General features: G+C 36.1%; 1 protein-coding gene across 3 annotated transcripts in view; it reads right to left on the bottom strand.

Moving 5' to 3' along the window:
• Positions 1-13,560, bottom strand: part of BZW2 (basic leucine zipper and W2 domains 2) — a 57,400-nt gene that overhangs the window by 23,240 nt on the left and 20,600 nt on the right. For all 3 annotated transcript variants that reach the window (XM_060157115.1, XM_060157116.1, XM_060157114.1), the window contains exons 3-5: positions 8,004-8,180; positions 3,696-3,799; positions 389-454 (exon numbers count right to left, since the gene is read on the bottom strand). In XM_060157115.1, the coding sequence (XP_060013098.1) occupies positions 389-454; positions 3,696-3,799; positions 8,004-8,180 (347 nt within the window). The remainder of the gene's footprint in view (positions 1-388; positions 455-3,695; positions 3,800-8,003; positions 8,181-13,560) is intronic.

The raw sequence follows: 13,560 nt of genomic DNA, 5'->3' as shown, positions 1-13,560 counted from the left end.
AGATTTACACCCAGACACTATTTCCAAAGATGTGCTTCTATCCCCTTTGCTAAACTGTATCTTCTAAAATTAAGGAATTTTACTGAGTATTAGCTGCTGTGCTATTGCTCTTTCACAAGCTTTAACTAATTACATATTCTGTAAAGTTATTCCTTTGAACAAAGCATGCTGGCTTACATTAAACATGAAGGAAAAATTCTAGGCTAATCATGTTTTCTTTCTACAGCTATTAGCTAATGATCTGTCATACTCATTCCTTCATTCAACAAACATTTATTAAAAACTTAAGAGGTCCATGGTACTTCTGGACCATCACTATAAAAGCAAAATTTTTGTCCCTCTTCATTTCATCATTTTAGCAAACAGAGCATTACAGTTGAATTTTTACCTTTTTCATTTCATCCTCAAATGCCTTTTCCAAATACTTATATCTCCTGATGAGTTTATTGAAGACCTAAACATAAAAGAGAACCAGTCAATATTACGTGAACAATTTTAAAAGGCAATAGAAGGAGGTGTAGAAACTCACCCTAACTACAAGGGTCTACACTAAAAAAAAGGTGTAGTTAAACATTCTCAGACTGTGGTATGAGAACTATCAGCATTTCAAGGAGTTATTATGACCTGAGGGAAAAAGAGGATCAAAATGCACATGTAGAATAAAACAAATTCATTTGAGAATGTAACAGGTGAGAACCAAAAATAACTCTGATGAAAATGAAATGAATATAATTTTAAAACTGTGTGATGTAGAGATTGAAAATAACTGAAACTAAGGGGATCATAGATAGAATCACTTACACGCTGGATATGATGAAGAGGAGATCAGAGTTCAGGAGAGATTATACTCCAGGTGAACACAAACATGATTTCAGCAGATGAGCAATAAAGATTACTGGCCTCCACAATCTAGTTAGAATTCTCAAGCAGGGTTTGCAACTGTGTCAGTGGAATTCTGGACTGTTTTTAAGAGGAATGATGTTTGTTATGGATTGAGTTCGTGTTCCTCCTAAATTCGTATGTTGAAGTCCTACCCTCAATGTGACCATTTGGAGGTAGGGACTTCGGGACAGGGTTAAGTGAGGTCATAAGGGTGGGGCCCTAGTCTGACAGGACTGATGGTCTTCTAAGAGCCAGGAAAGGAAACCTCACAAGGAACCAAATCCATTGGCACCTTGATCTTGGACTTCCCAGCCTCCCAAACTGCAAGAAATAATATTCTCTTGTTTAAGCCACCCAGTTTGTGGTATTTTGTTACGGCAGCCCGAACAGACTAATACAATGTTCTTATTTAAATGGGGATTTTATAAATATTATTTTAATAAGTGTCAAAATGATTTCTGAATACAATTCTTTTCTCTTATACCCATGTGATATACTCTCATCTAAAACTCTGTGTTTCTTCCTTAATGTGATCAAGATGGAGTTCAAGAGTAAAAATTATAGTGTTGCCCTTTATGAGGAAGGAAAAGTGAGCCAGGAGGGAATTGATAATGCAATAAGGAAAAAAATAAATAAACTATACTGAAGTCCCACAAATTTGATTTCCAACTTACACCAGCACTCACATATTTCTTAGTGTGATTATCATCAGGAAAAAGAATTCTCCTTATCCAAGAATGATTATCCAAATCCCCACAGGTAGATGTTTACATATGAAAGCAAAAGTCATTATACTACCAAAGTACTCTTCAATGAACTAATTAACATTTAACTTCCACTCAAATTAACTTCCACTCAAATACCTTTATATTATACAATTAACTTCCACTCAATATACAATTAACTTCTTATTATTAACTTATACAATTAACTTCCACTCAAATACCTTTCTCAATTTAATCTCTCTCCCTGACTACCCCATTGACCTCTGTCAGTCTATCAGTATATAATAATGTTTAATAAACTTAGAAACAATAATGTATCAAAAGTTCTTTCAAATATACATATTCCATATGAAAAAATAAATCATAAGTAAAAGAAACTATCCTATTTAGAAATAATGATGAGGTTAAGTCTATATAGATCTTTTCAATTTTATGAGAATAGTAGAGTACTGATTTTTCTTCCAGGCCTTCTTATCTTTCTTTCCCAGTGGGACTCAAACAGCAAATAATACACCTTGTACTTGCATTAATTTAATCCTAACAAAAATCCTCTGAGGAAGGTAAGGCAGGCGTTAACATCATTGACAGACCTGGAAACTGCTACTAAGTATCAGAGCAGGAACAGAACTCAGAAATTCTGATCCTCAGTGAACTGTACTTATCTAATATATCATAAGGCGAGAGAGAATTTTAAACGAACAGCTTTTGAATTGAGAGCATCTGCTTCAGTATCCACCTGGCCCAAGGTGTTTGTGGCCATTGACATAAGACAGTAGAAGCACAGATTTAGAGAGGACAGGTTAGAACATCATCCACTGAACCCACGTGCTTAAGCTTTTGGTCCATTTTTAAAGATTTCCTTGGTTTTTATCTATTACACATTTCTTAAATATAAAAAAAGGGGAATAAATATCTATGCTAAAATAGCATGTGATTAAAATAATGATTTTTGAAGTTTAAATTCTTAATGGCCACATATCCCAAATTACTCAGCTTAGCATGCCTTACACATTTTAATAAACAAAGTAAAGACAGTTTCTAGCATCTGAAATCACGTAGGTGCCAGGGATTCCTATGGCGTTTTTCATATACATATATATATATATATATATATATGTATAATGAAATGTGTAAAACAAGACGACTTGTTGACCTGGGACTTGCCTTCATGGTTTAGATGGGAATAAAAACTGACTTTTAAGAAGAGTCAGTGAAAGAATCAGAAGAGGAACACACCAACCCTAAGCTGGCTGGTCACAATGCACATATGTTCAGCTTTAGAAGGTAATGTCTACAAGGTTGTCCCATTTTACACTACCACCGCTTCCTGATCTTCACCAGGGCCTAAATACTTCTTAATTTTCACAATCTAATGAATGCAAAAGGGTATCTCAATATTAATTGAAATTTTCTCAATGAGTTTGAACTCATTTCCTTTGTTTTTTGGAGGAATTGTGTTTCCTCTTTTCTGAAATGCCTGTAAGTCTTTTCCTAATAGGTTGCTTGTCCTTGTCTTATTGACTTACAGTTCTTTATCTAATCTGGATATGAATCCGTTATCGGTTTTATGTATTACAAGTTTCTTCCTGCCTCTTTCTTTTAAACAGCTACCTGAGAGTCTGTTAATATGAATTACTAAACTCTATGGATTGACTTATATATTGTTTTCATCCTTTGATGTTATTACAAGCAACACTATAATAACTGTCGCTGTTTGCGTCACTTTACACATGCCACTGTCTGCAGGATGAAGTCCTCGAAGTAGAATTGCTGAGTCAAAGGGAATGTGTAGTTTTAGTTTTGAAAGATAGTGCTAAACTGCTCTCCCTAAAGCTTGGACCAATATATACTCCACCAGAAATTATGATTCCCCATATCTCTTATAGGTGAAAGGTAAAGAAACTCTACTTTGGTGAAGCTTTAATGTCCGTTATTACGAATGCAATTCAGTATCTCTTCCTATGCTTAAGACCTATCTAATATCCCTATTTAGAAAGTGGCCTGTAGAATTTCTGAACCTAATGTTTTTCTAAATCCTGTTCAAATGTTTCCCTTCCAGTACAACAATCTCTCAGTGACAGGCTCTACCTGAGCATAGTTTCGGATGGTTTCGTGATCTTCATTTGCTGAAAACACACAGTGGTTGGTCATCTTGGTCTTGTCACCATCATCTATGCGTGTTCCTCCAGGGGCTAAAAAGGGAAAGGTAATGACCATTAGGACGATGCTGAAATCAGAAGAGCATCTGCAGAAGAGATCAATTCCTGCACATCAAGGAAAACAATAAAGGTTGACGTCACATAAAGTTTCATAGAATGATGTGCATGTGTAGACACACACAGTTTTTAGATTATCATCTTAATAAAATTTTGTACAGGTGGTTGTATTTATTACAAAGGGCTAATTACACCTTGTGCATAAATTAATTGCATGAAAATAGATTCCTGAAGGAGGTGACTTTTCTAAAAACTAATTTACTTATAAAAGATGCATACATGTTATGATTAGTTTACATTTCTAACATAATGCAAAGTGGTTGTTCGATTTTCTATTCCTACCATAGTGTATGATGAGATTGTTGTTCTATATACTTGCCTTCACTAGATCCTACCACTACAAGTCTGGTTCTTTCCAAAGTATATCTTTAACCATGGCAGCTAAACAATAACATTTGTTCAGTGAATTTAACTTGATTATTCTCAGTGCAGTTCCTGATGTTTTCCCACCTTGGGACATGATTCACTTTTCAGGCTTGATAATATTTTGCTGGACTCCAGTTCACCAATACTGGAACTGCCTGGACCTGGCTTTTACAGATCTTGCTGGTTTCTACTTCAGTAGGCATTAAAAATGTTCCCTCCTCCACCAACTCAGTTATTCACACAGGGTTGAACAGTATACACTCTGACCCCTTGTCATTTGTATTTGATCACCCAGCAGTTGCATTGGCTAGGAAAGAGTGTATTTTATCCTCTCTAATCTTTCTTCCCCATGGCCTATACAGTAATCATGGAATAAATGGATAGACCAAAAGAATGCCTTTTTTCCGTTACTCAACTTTCCTCATTCAAAGGCTCCTCCTGTAAGTTTCAATGGTGGTCATTACAAACATTGGCTGATTAGAAGACCAGAGTCAGAACACTAGGTATTTTTGTTTTCTGATTCTACTTTATCAGAATAAGGGTAGAAATTTGAGCAAGCCAAGTTAGAGTAATAACTATTATATACTCAACAAGTATTTGCAGAGTATACACTTGTATAGGCCACTCTATTTATTTTAGTGTTTTGATTTGAGTCATATTTCAGATCTTTGGATGAAATGAGCTACACATAACCAACTTTTTTACAGGCTCCGGCATACAGTTTTATAAGTAAATTAGTTTTTAGAAAAGTCTGCTCCTTCAGGAGTCTATTCTCATGCAATTAATTTATGCACAAGACTTAATTAGCTCTTTGTAATGAACACAACCACCTGGAACAAAATTTATTTTGTTTTTTATTTTTTTATTTAATTTATTAAGATGATAATCTTGTAAAAACCCTGGGCTAATGATACCTATCTGATAGAAGTTACATAACTGAAAAGTCTGATTTTGAAACTATAGTCTTTTCTTTTAAGAGGTAAGATTTAAAAATTGCAATCCCTTACAAAAGAAAATATTTGTTACACATTGATAATACTGCTACACCTCACATTTAAAATTTTGTTCCCTGATATCGGGACGAAGTATGAATTGCCATTTCTAAAAATTTTGGTGATCCTGCTGTTTTTCTCAAACTAGGAGTAAAAGAATTTTTTTTTTTAAATAAATTTATTTATTTTATTTATTTATTTTTGGCTGTGTTGGGTGTTCGTTGCAGTGCGCGGGCTTTCTCTAGTTGCGGAGAGTGGGGGCTACTCTTCATTGCAGTACGTGGGCTTCTCATTGCAGTGGCTTCTCTCGTGTGGAGCACGGGCTGTAGGCTTCCGTAGTTGCGGCACATGGGCTCAGTAGCTGTGGCTCACGGGATCTAGAGCACAGGCTCAGTAGTTGTGGCGCACGGGCTTAGTTGCTCCGTGGCATGTGGCATCTTCCCAGACCAGGGCTCGAACCCGTGTCCCCTGCATTGGCAGGCAGATTCACAACCACTGTGCCACCAGGGAAGCCCCGAGAAAAGTAAAGTATTTCTTGTATCTACTCTTCAAAGGGTACGACTGAAAAACAAAGGTAACTGTTGTCTCAAGAATAACAGGGGAAGGTAAATATTTTTGTGGGTGTGAAGAAAATTCTTACATACTCCATTTGTAAACAAAATGTTTATATAAAAAGAATGCACCTGGCTGACTTTATTCATTATATCATAGGTCTGGCCTCAGTAGACATCTGGGGTTGTACTGTCTGTGCTTGTAAGTTGTACCAAACATTTGCCCTCCCCTCTTTTGGATGGATAGGTGTGGTGTGAAGGAGTGAAATCTAGGCTGCAGATATAAATTTGTTGATCATCATTATAGAGATGGTAAATGAAGTCTTGAGATAATCAATGTAAAGCATATAATTTTAAACATATGTAAGGGGACAAGTATGGAAACCTAGGAGTCATGTGAGAAGTGGCAACTAGAGAGGTAGGAGGGAGTCTAAATGGTCCCACGTAAGGCAAGAAAGTAAAGCATTTCACGAATGATGAAAGGGTCAACAGTGCTGCCAGGAAGGCACTAAGAACTGAAAAGCGTGCGTTGAATTGAATGGTGAAGTCATGTGTGACTTTGGCAAGAACCAAAACCGACCGAAGACTATTCTTGCATACAATTTACCAGTGCATCGATAAAAGTATACCATAACTAAGGAAATTGAAAAAGCCAATAATCACATCAGGAAAGGTTCAACTTCACTATTAATTATGGTTTTCGTTCTTTTTAGAATCATCTAAGGTAACATAACACTCATGGGCATGAAAGGCAACAACATACTGCAGAGTAAATATAAAACAGCATGTAGAGTATCACATTTGTGTAATATCATCCCATTCTCAAAAGTTTATGTATTTTGGTAAAGAGATTTCTAGGAAAGAATTAACCAAAATATTAACAATAGCTATCTCTGTGTATTGGGATTTGAGCACACGATAAAGAGCTTTTTATACGTGGACTTGAATTATCTACAGGGATAAACTGAGACTTTCATAAATGGTAACAACAAAATAAACTTGGTACGTAGTGAAAACCAGCAGTTCAGATCAAAAGGGGGCCTGAAAGTAAATGGGACCATGTACCAGCACAGATAGATCTAAGAGCTCAGAGGGAAGAATTAAAGGGTAGCTCTACCTAAAAATGTATGTATACACCCTGGCTTAAAGTAGATTGGCTTAAGCAGCATTTCTCAATGAAAGGCACTCACAGCACACTGGGCAGGGCAATTTTTCATTGTACTGAATGTTCCTTGCATAGCAAAGTAGGTGGCATACCTGGCCTCCACTCCCAAGTCTTTGTAGCAACCAAAACACTTCCACACATTTGCGAAGGTCCCCTAGGCAGCTGAAAGTCACTGGCCTGGGGATCTGACAATTTCCAGTGATTTATGGTTACCATAGGAACTAATTATGAAAACCAAGTTCTAAGAATAACTATGAAAGGAAAAATGGGTGGTTGTGATACCTAATAAACATTTAGAACAATATACCATACCACTTAAATAGTATTCTGAAGCCTTTTCCCCTGATGTCCCTGCTCTATAAGACAGTTTTTATTTTGCTTTTTATCTATCTTTAACAACTTCCAAACTTCTCTATCTTTAATCCTTTTACCTATACACTCACAATTACAAGGATTTTTTAAAAACTAGATTTAAACTATATTTCGTAGATGGCTTTCTATGGATAAAATGAATTTTAATGAGAATTAAATTTAATGCGAATTCTTTTTAAATTTGTTGACACAGTTAGATCTCACTGCTCACTATACCAAAAAAAAAAGAAAGAAAGAAAAAGAAAAAAAGGGTGGGACTCAAAAGAAATGTGCTATGGCAATTGGGATTTAATGATATATACTGGAAGGAGCTAGATGACAAACATAAAGTTACACTTTACTGTAGAAATTACTCCTCCTAAGTCCACTTCAGAAACATTCAAATATTACGGACACATGGAAAAATTGGCTTTTATCTAAAGTCAAGGGGCCAATCATGTTGTATGTCAACAAAAATCCTCAATGCTATGCCTCTCTTAACTAACAATCATTTCATAGCCACATTAATACCATTCTAAATCGTAATCTAGGTAAAAGTTGTAGAGACTCCCATTTACATTTTTTTACCAACTATCATAAATGTAAGCTTATAAAGATTCTACCTCATAAGAAAATCTTTCAGTAGAATTGAAAGCACATAATATTACAAGAAGGTGCTCTAATGTATGGTTTACCGAGCATACTGCCAGCCACCAGGATATCGAAGAGTGTGTCTGCATAGCGACGATAATCTAATCTTGAGCCTGTAGAGTCCAGAAACTTGGCTACAGCTTCAAGGTCATCACCAGCTTCATTAAGTCCCTGGATGAGTGTATCCCTGAAGACTGTGGGTTCGAATTTCTCTTTTTCATCTAAAATAAATACAGAATACAATTATGCTTTTACTTACACAACATATTCCCAAATGCAACCATACATTTCCTTTGTTCACTGGTTTTTATTTGATAGTATGATTATTTAAAAGTTGAAGGATGATTAAGTTTTTCTACTAGTTTTTCATGTTAAAGCCCTTGTTTAAATATTTATTCAAGCAATTTATTTCTGTTGAAAGGGGCCACACTCTATCTAATACATTAAAAAATTGATGATTGATCATTTGTGTCACTCATAGGATAGGCCAATGTAAACTACTAACCCTATCTATCTGATAAACAATAAAGTATAACAATCAAAACTTAAAATTTTGTTCCACTTAAGACAGAAAAAGAAAATGATGCAGGGAGAATCACTTAAGATTAAGGGAGAATATATAAACAAACAAAATAAAGATTGGGAGGAAGAAAATCAAGAGGGGTATCTCTTTTTAAATTTTTTTAATCGAGATATAATTGACATATGATATTATATTAGTTGCAAGAATAAAATATGATTTGATATTTGTATATATTGCAAAATGATCACCATAATAAGTCTAGCTAACATTCATTACCCTACATAGTCACACATTTTTGTCTTGTAATGAGAAATTTTAAGATCTTTCTTAGCAACTTGCAAGTATGCAATACAGTATTTTTTTTAACTTTTAATTTTATATTGGAGTATAGCCTATGAACAATGTTGTGATAGTTTTAGAGGCACAGCAAAGTGACTCAGCCATACATACACATGTATCCATTCTCCCCCAAACTCCCCTCCCATCTAGGCTGCCACATAACATTGAGCAGAGTTCCCTGTGCTATCCAGTAGGTCCTCGTTGGTTATCCATTTTAAATATAGTGGTGTGTGCATGTCAATGCCAAACTCCCAAACTATCCCCTCCCTCCACCTTCCCCCCTCATAACCATAAGTTTGTTCTCTAAGTCTGTGAGTCTGTTTCTGTTTTGTGCAATACAGTATTATTAACAAGTTATTATGCTGTACATCACATCCTCATTACTTATTCTACGATTGGAAGTTTGTACATTTGACCACTACCTTCACCCACTGCCCCCTCCCCACCACGTCCCCACCAGTGCGCCTCTGGCACCCATCAATCTGTTATCCATGAGCTGTTTTTTTGTTGTTGTTTGTTTGTTTTTGTTTTAAAGATTCCACACGTAAGTGAGATGATACAGAATTCGCCTTTCTTATTTCACTTAACATAATGCCCTCCAGATCCATCCATGTAGTCACAAATGACAGGATTTCCTTCTTTTTATGGCTGAGTAATGGACGGGTTGTTTCCATATCTTGGCTTATTATAAATAATGCTGCAGTGAACATTGGGGTGCATGTATCTTTTTGAGTTGGTGTCTTCATTTTCTTCCAATAAATACCCAGAAGTGGAGTTGCTGAATCATGTGTAATTCTATTTTTAATTTTTTAAGGAACCTACATACTGTTTTCTATAGTGGCTGCACCAATTTACATTCCCACCAATACTGTTCAAGGGTTCTCCTTTTTACACATCATCACCAAATACTTGTTATTTCCTGGAGGAATTTTTTTCTTAACAAGATAAATTATTCCAGCATACTTAAATATTTAAAAACTATCGTGAGCTATACGTTTGGATATCCAGCTTCAGAGCAGATGTTCTCAACCTTCTTGTTTTCATGACCCCTTGACACCCTTCAGAAGTATTAAAGATTCCAAAGAGTTCTTGTTTATGGAGGTTACATCTATGGATACTTACTTTACAGAAATTAAAGCATAAAATTATTTATTACATGAAAAATTTTAGTGAGAAGAGAGGCACTGTTTTACACTTTTGCAAATCTCTTTAATGTCTGGCTTAATGGCAGACAGATTTCCAAACATGCTGCATGCAATCTGTTGCAATATCACACAACCTGTAGCCACCCACTGTAAACTCATGAGAGAATGTGTGAAAGGGGCAAATGATATCTCGGTATTTAATTCGAAAACAGTTTTGACTTTGTAGACACCCTGAAGTATTTCAGAGGATTTAGAGGTACAGATATTATGTAAGTTCCTCTCCTCAGCAGACTCTACAGAGACGTCTTGTGGAAGGTCAGTTTGGAGCAAAATCTTGAACAAAATAAAGATCATATGCTGTTGAAAAAATGTGAAGCTAGCAAACTAGAGGTCAGAAGAGGTGTTAAAAAAAAAAAAGGCTAGGTTAAAGGCAAAGTATGTAGGATTCAGTTCAAAGGATTTCACCTTTTTCCCCCCCTTATGCAGAGTCTGCATATGGGGAGAGAGGGACAAAAGATGAACCCAGAAGTTAAAAAAAGAAAAAAAATTCTATCATATGTGTCTTTAGAGATAAGTAGATATTGCAACTGTAAAAAAAAAAAAAAAAGAAGAAGAAGGAGGAGAAGAAAAGAATGCTATAGAAAAAGAAACATTTCATGAATTAAAAGAAAAAGTTCCTAGAAATGAAAAATATGACAGAAAAACATACGAACTCAACTGAAGAGTTAAAAGAGAAAGCTGAGAATATCTCTTAGAAACTGGGAAAAAAGTCAGACACCTACAAAATAGGAGCAGAAGGGTAAGAAAAAGAGCCGACCCGTCAAATGTCCAAATAATAAGTGAATAAAAATATATTTTTTTAAAAAAGGAAAGGAAAGGATTTAAAAATTTCAAGAAAGTTTTACAGTATTGAAGGACATGAGTTTCCCAATAAAGGACTGTCTAGGGACCCAGCACAAGGACTGAAAGTGGATCCACAAGGTGCATTCATTACTGTGAAACTTCAGAACACTGGGAATAAAGCAACTCTCTGAAGTTTCAGGTGCAAAAAACCAAATCACATATAAAGTATCAGGAAACAGAATGACTTTGAATTGCGCAACAGAAATACCAGAAACCTGAAGATATTCCTTCAAAATTATGAGGAAAAACAATTTCCAAACTAGAATTCCAGTGTTCGGTCACACTACTAATCAAACATAAGAGCAGAATAAACATATTTCAAGACATTCAAGGCCTCAAAAATTATGTTTCTGATACACTCTTTTTAAAAGCGATTGAAACAGACACCACACCGAAATGAGAGAATAACTCATGATTTCACAATCTTAGTAAGTCACGAGATCCCAGGAAAAAGAGAAAAAAAATCTAAGAGACAGACAACAGTACTCTTCAGGACAGTGGTGAAAGGACATTTCAAGCATTTCACGTTAACAGCTGGACAGCTGGCCTAGAGAGCAAACCAAATGGAAGAGGGTTTTTCAATACAATATGATATGATACATAATCAGAATTCCTTCAATGTAATATCATTGTTAGAATTCCTAAAGTGTTTATATTAAGAGATTTACATAAAGGATGTAAAGGATGAAAGGATGGGGTTGACTAGTTTTAAGGTACAGAAGACTAAGCAAAAAAAAAAAATTTTTTTGATTATTAAATTCATTAAATCCAAAGAGAAAATGGTGTTCAGAAAAATAAATCAAATAATAGCTCAGCTCTGAAGAACATGTACCAAGTCACAATAACATACACCCTAAACAGAAGTCTAGCTAAAACTGTGATACAATGAAAGGACGGAGAACGAGAAGAGGTTTGCAGGTGGGTGAGGCATGAAAGAGCCGAATCCTCACGTCCCATAGGAGGAAATGCATCTAGAATACCTCCAACAGAAACATCTAGCATCAGCCATACAGGAGTGTTATTTGGCCACAGGAATGCAAATGTTAAAAGAAGCAGTTAGAGTAGAAAGAGCTCCGCTGGGGTCTTGCAGAACTGTTTGACTATTTAAACCACGTACACGCATGACTTTGATAACAATTAAAAACTACATGTAAAAACCAGACAGCAGCTGCCTGGTTTGTACAGACTGCCTACCTACAGTCTAACAGAAGGGATGTGTTGTAAGGGGTTAATACCACAGCCTCAGAAACAGAGAAGAATGGCATTCCCAGTACCAGTCAGAGTCACGCAGCATAAGATACCATGAAGACAGATGTAAATTAACTTGAACACTATTCGTCATGAACAAGAGATAAAAGTCCTTTTGATGCCATAAGCAAAACATTATGCAGCCAAGAACATGCAAATGTTGACCGCAGGAAAAACATAATTGGGGTCTTGTTGTGAAGCGGGGGAGGGAGAGAATGGGCACCCTAGAAGCGCAGATCACGGGGCTCGGAAGAAGTGGGTAACTGTGACCCACAGGATGAACTCATTGGCAAGCATCATCCCCTACTCGGGGTCCAGCCAAAGGGTAATTCACCACCCACCTTGGGAAGAAGTTCCCTCTCCTTGAACACAAAAGCATGAGAAGTGAAAAGACCACGAGCTGCTTATTAAGTCTCGTGACCAGCTCCCAAAATCAACTGAGGCCATCTGCACAATGGCACCCCAACATGCTTTGACATTGACTCAGGTGGTAGAACAGACTTTGGTGGTTTGAAAATTATAAATTCAAGACACTGGAAAATATAAGTTGAGCAATAAGGTAAGCTACAAATTCATGCAGACAGCTTTGTTTTGAATCTAAGAGACAACTTAAAAACTCTTCTTTGTAAAAAGGCCCTCATCCACCAGTTATACTTTTCCAAAAGACTTGCTAAGGGAGAGGGAAAGTAAAAGGAGGAAGACAGCACATCATGGCCAGACATATTTCAACAGTGAGTAATAATGCACTAGGTCAAAATGATCAAGTATAGCTTAGGAATCTTAAAAAGTCATGATGGCCTGGGAGGATTAATAATTCTCTTGCAGGATGAAAAGCAAAACTCCCACCTGCTAAGATAAGTGTCCATCTAGAGGAAAACTAAATTCCTGTACAGGAAAATGGCAAGAACATTACTGGAAGTTTGGGGAAACAAGACAATATTTTACCCATAGGTTCTTTTTCATCTGAAACAATCAACAGTGTATATGATTTGTATTTCATTTGAGGACAGTGTAGCAGAAGTACCAACAAAATCCTAACGAAAATATGCCATTGCTTCCTTGAGTTTCCATTTGGCAGGTCAAAACTCCTTTGAGGTAGGAAGTACACAATTAGGGTCTCACATTTACACTGTGTTGGTGAATCACAAGTGTGACACTGAAGAGTCAGTCATAATCACCCTCACAAAACACAGAGAAACAGGCCTATTTCCGACACTCAAATACGCCTGTAAGTTATCTAAATACATTGCTTTCTCTAAGAACTATGGTAAATGGTTAAGACAGCATTTTCCCAATGTGTTAAGTGACAAATAACAATCTACCCTCCCTTTCTGAAGGTCACTGAGTTACAGTAAATGAATAAGAACGATCATGGGTTTTCTAACTATACACACACAGATTTACTTCCGTATATATTTAAAGATTTACCTCATTAGTTCCTAA

Source organism: Lagenorhynchus albirostris, chromosome 8, assembly GCF_949774975.1.
Source record: "Lagenorhynchus albirostris chromosome 8, mLagAlb1.1, whole genome shotgun sequence".
NCBI lineage: Eukaryota > Metazoa > Chordata > Mammalia > Artiodactyla > Delphinidae > Lagenorhynchus > Lagenorhynchus albirostris.
This window is presented reverse-complemented; position numbering and strand designations above follow the sequence as displayed.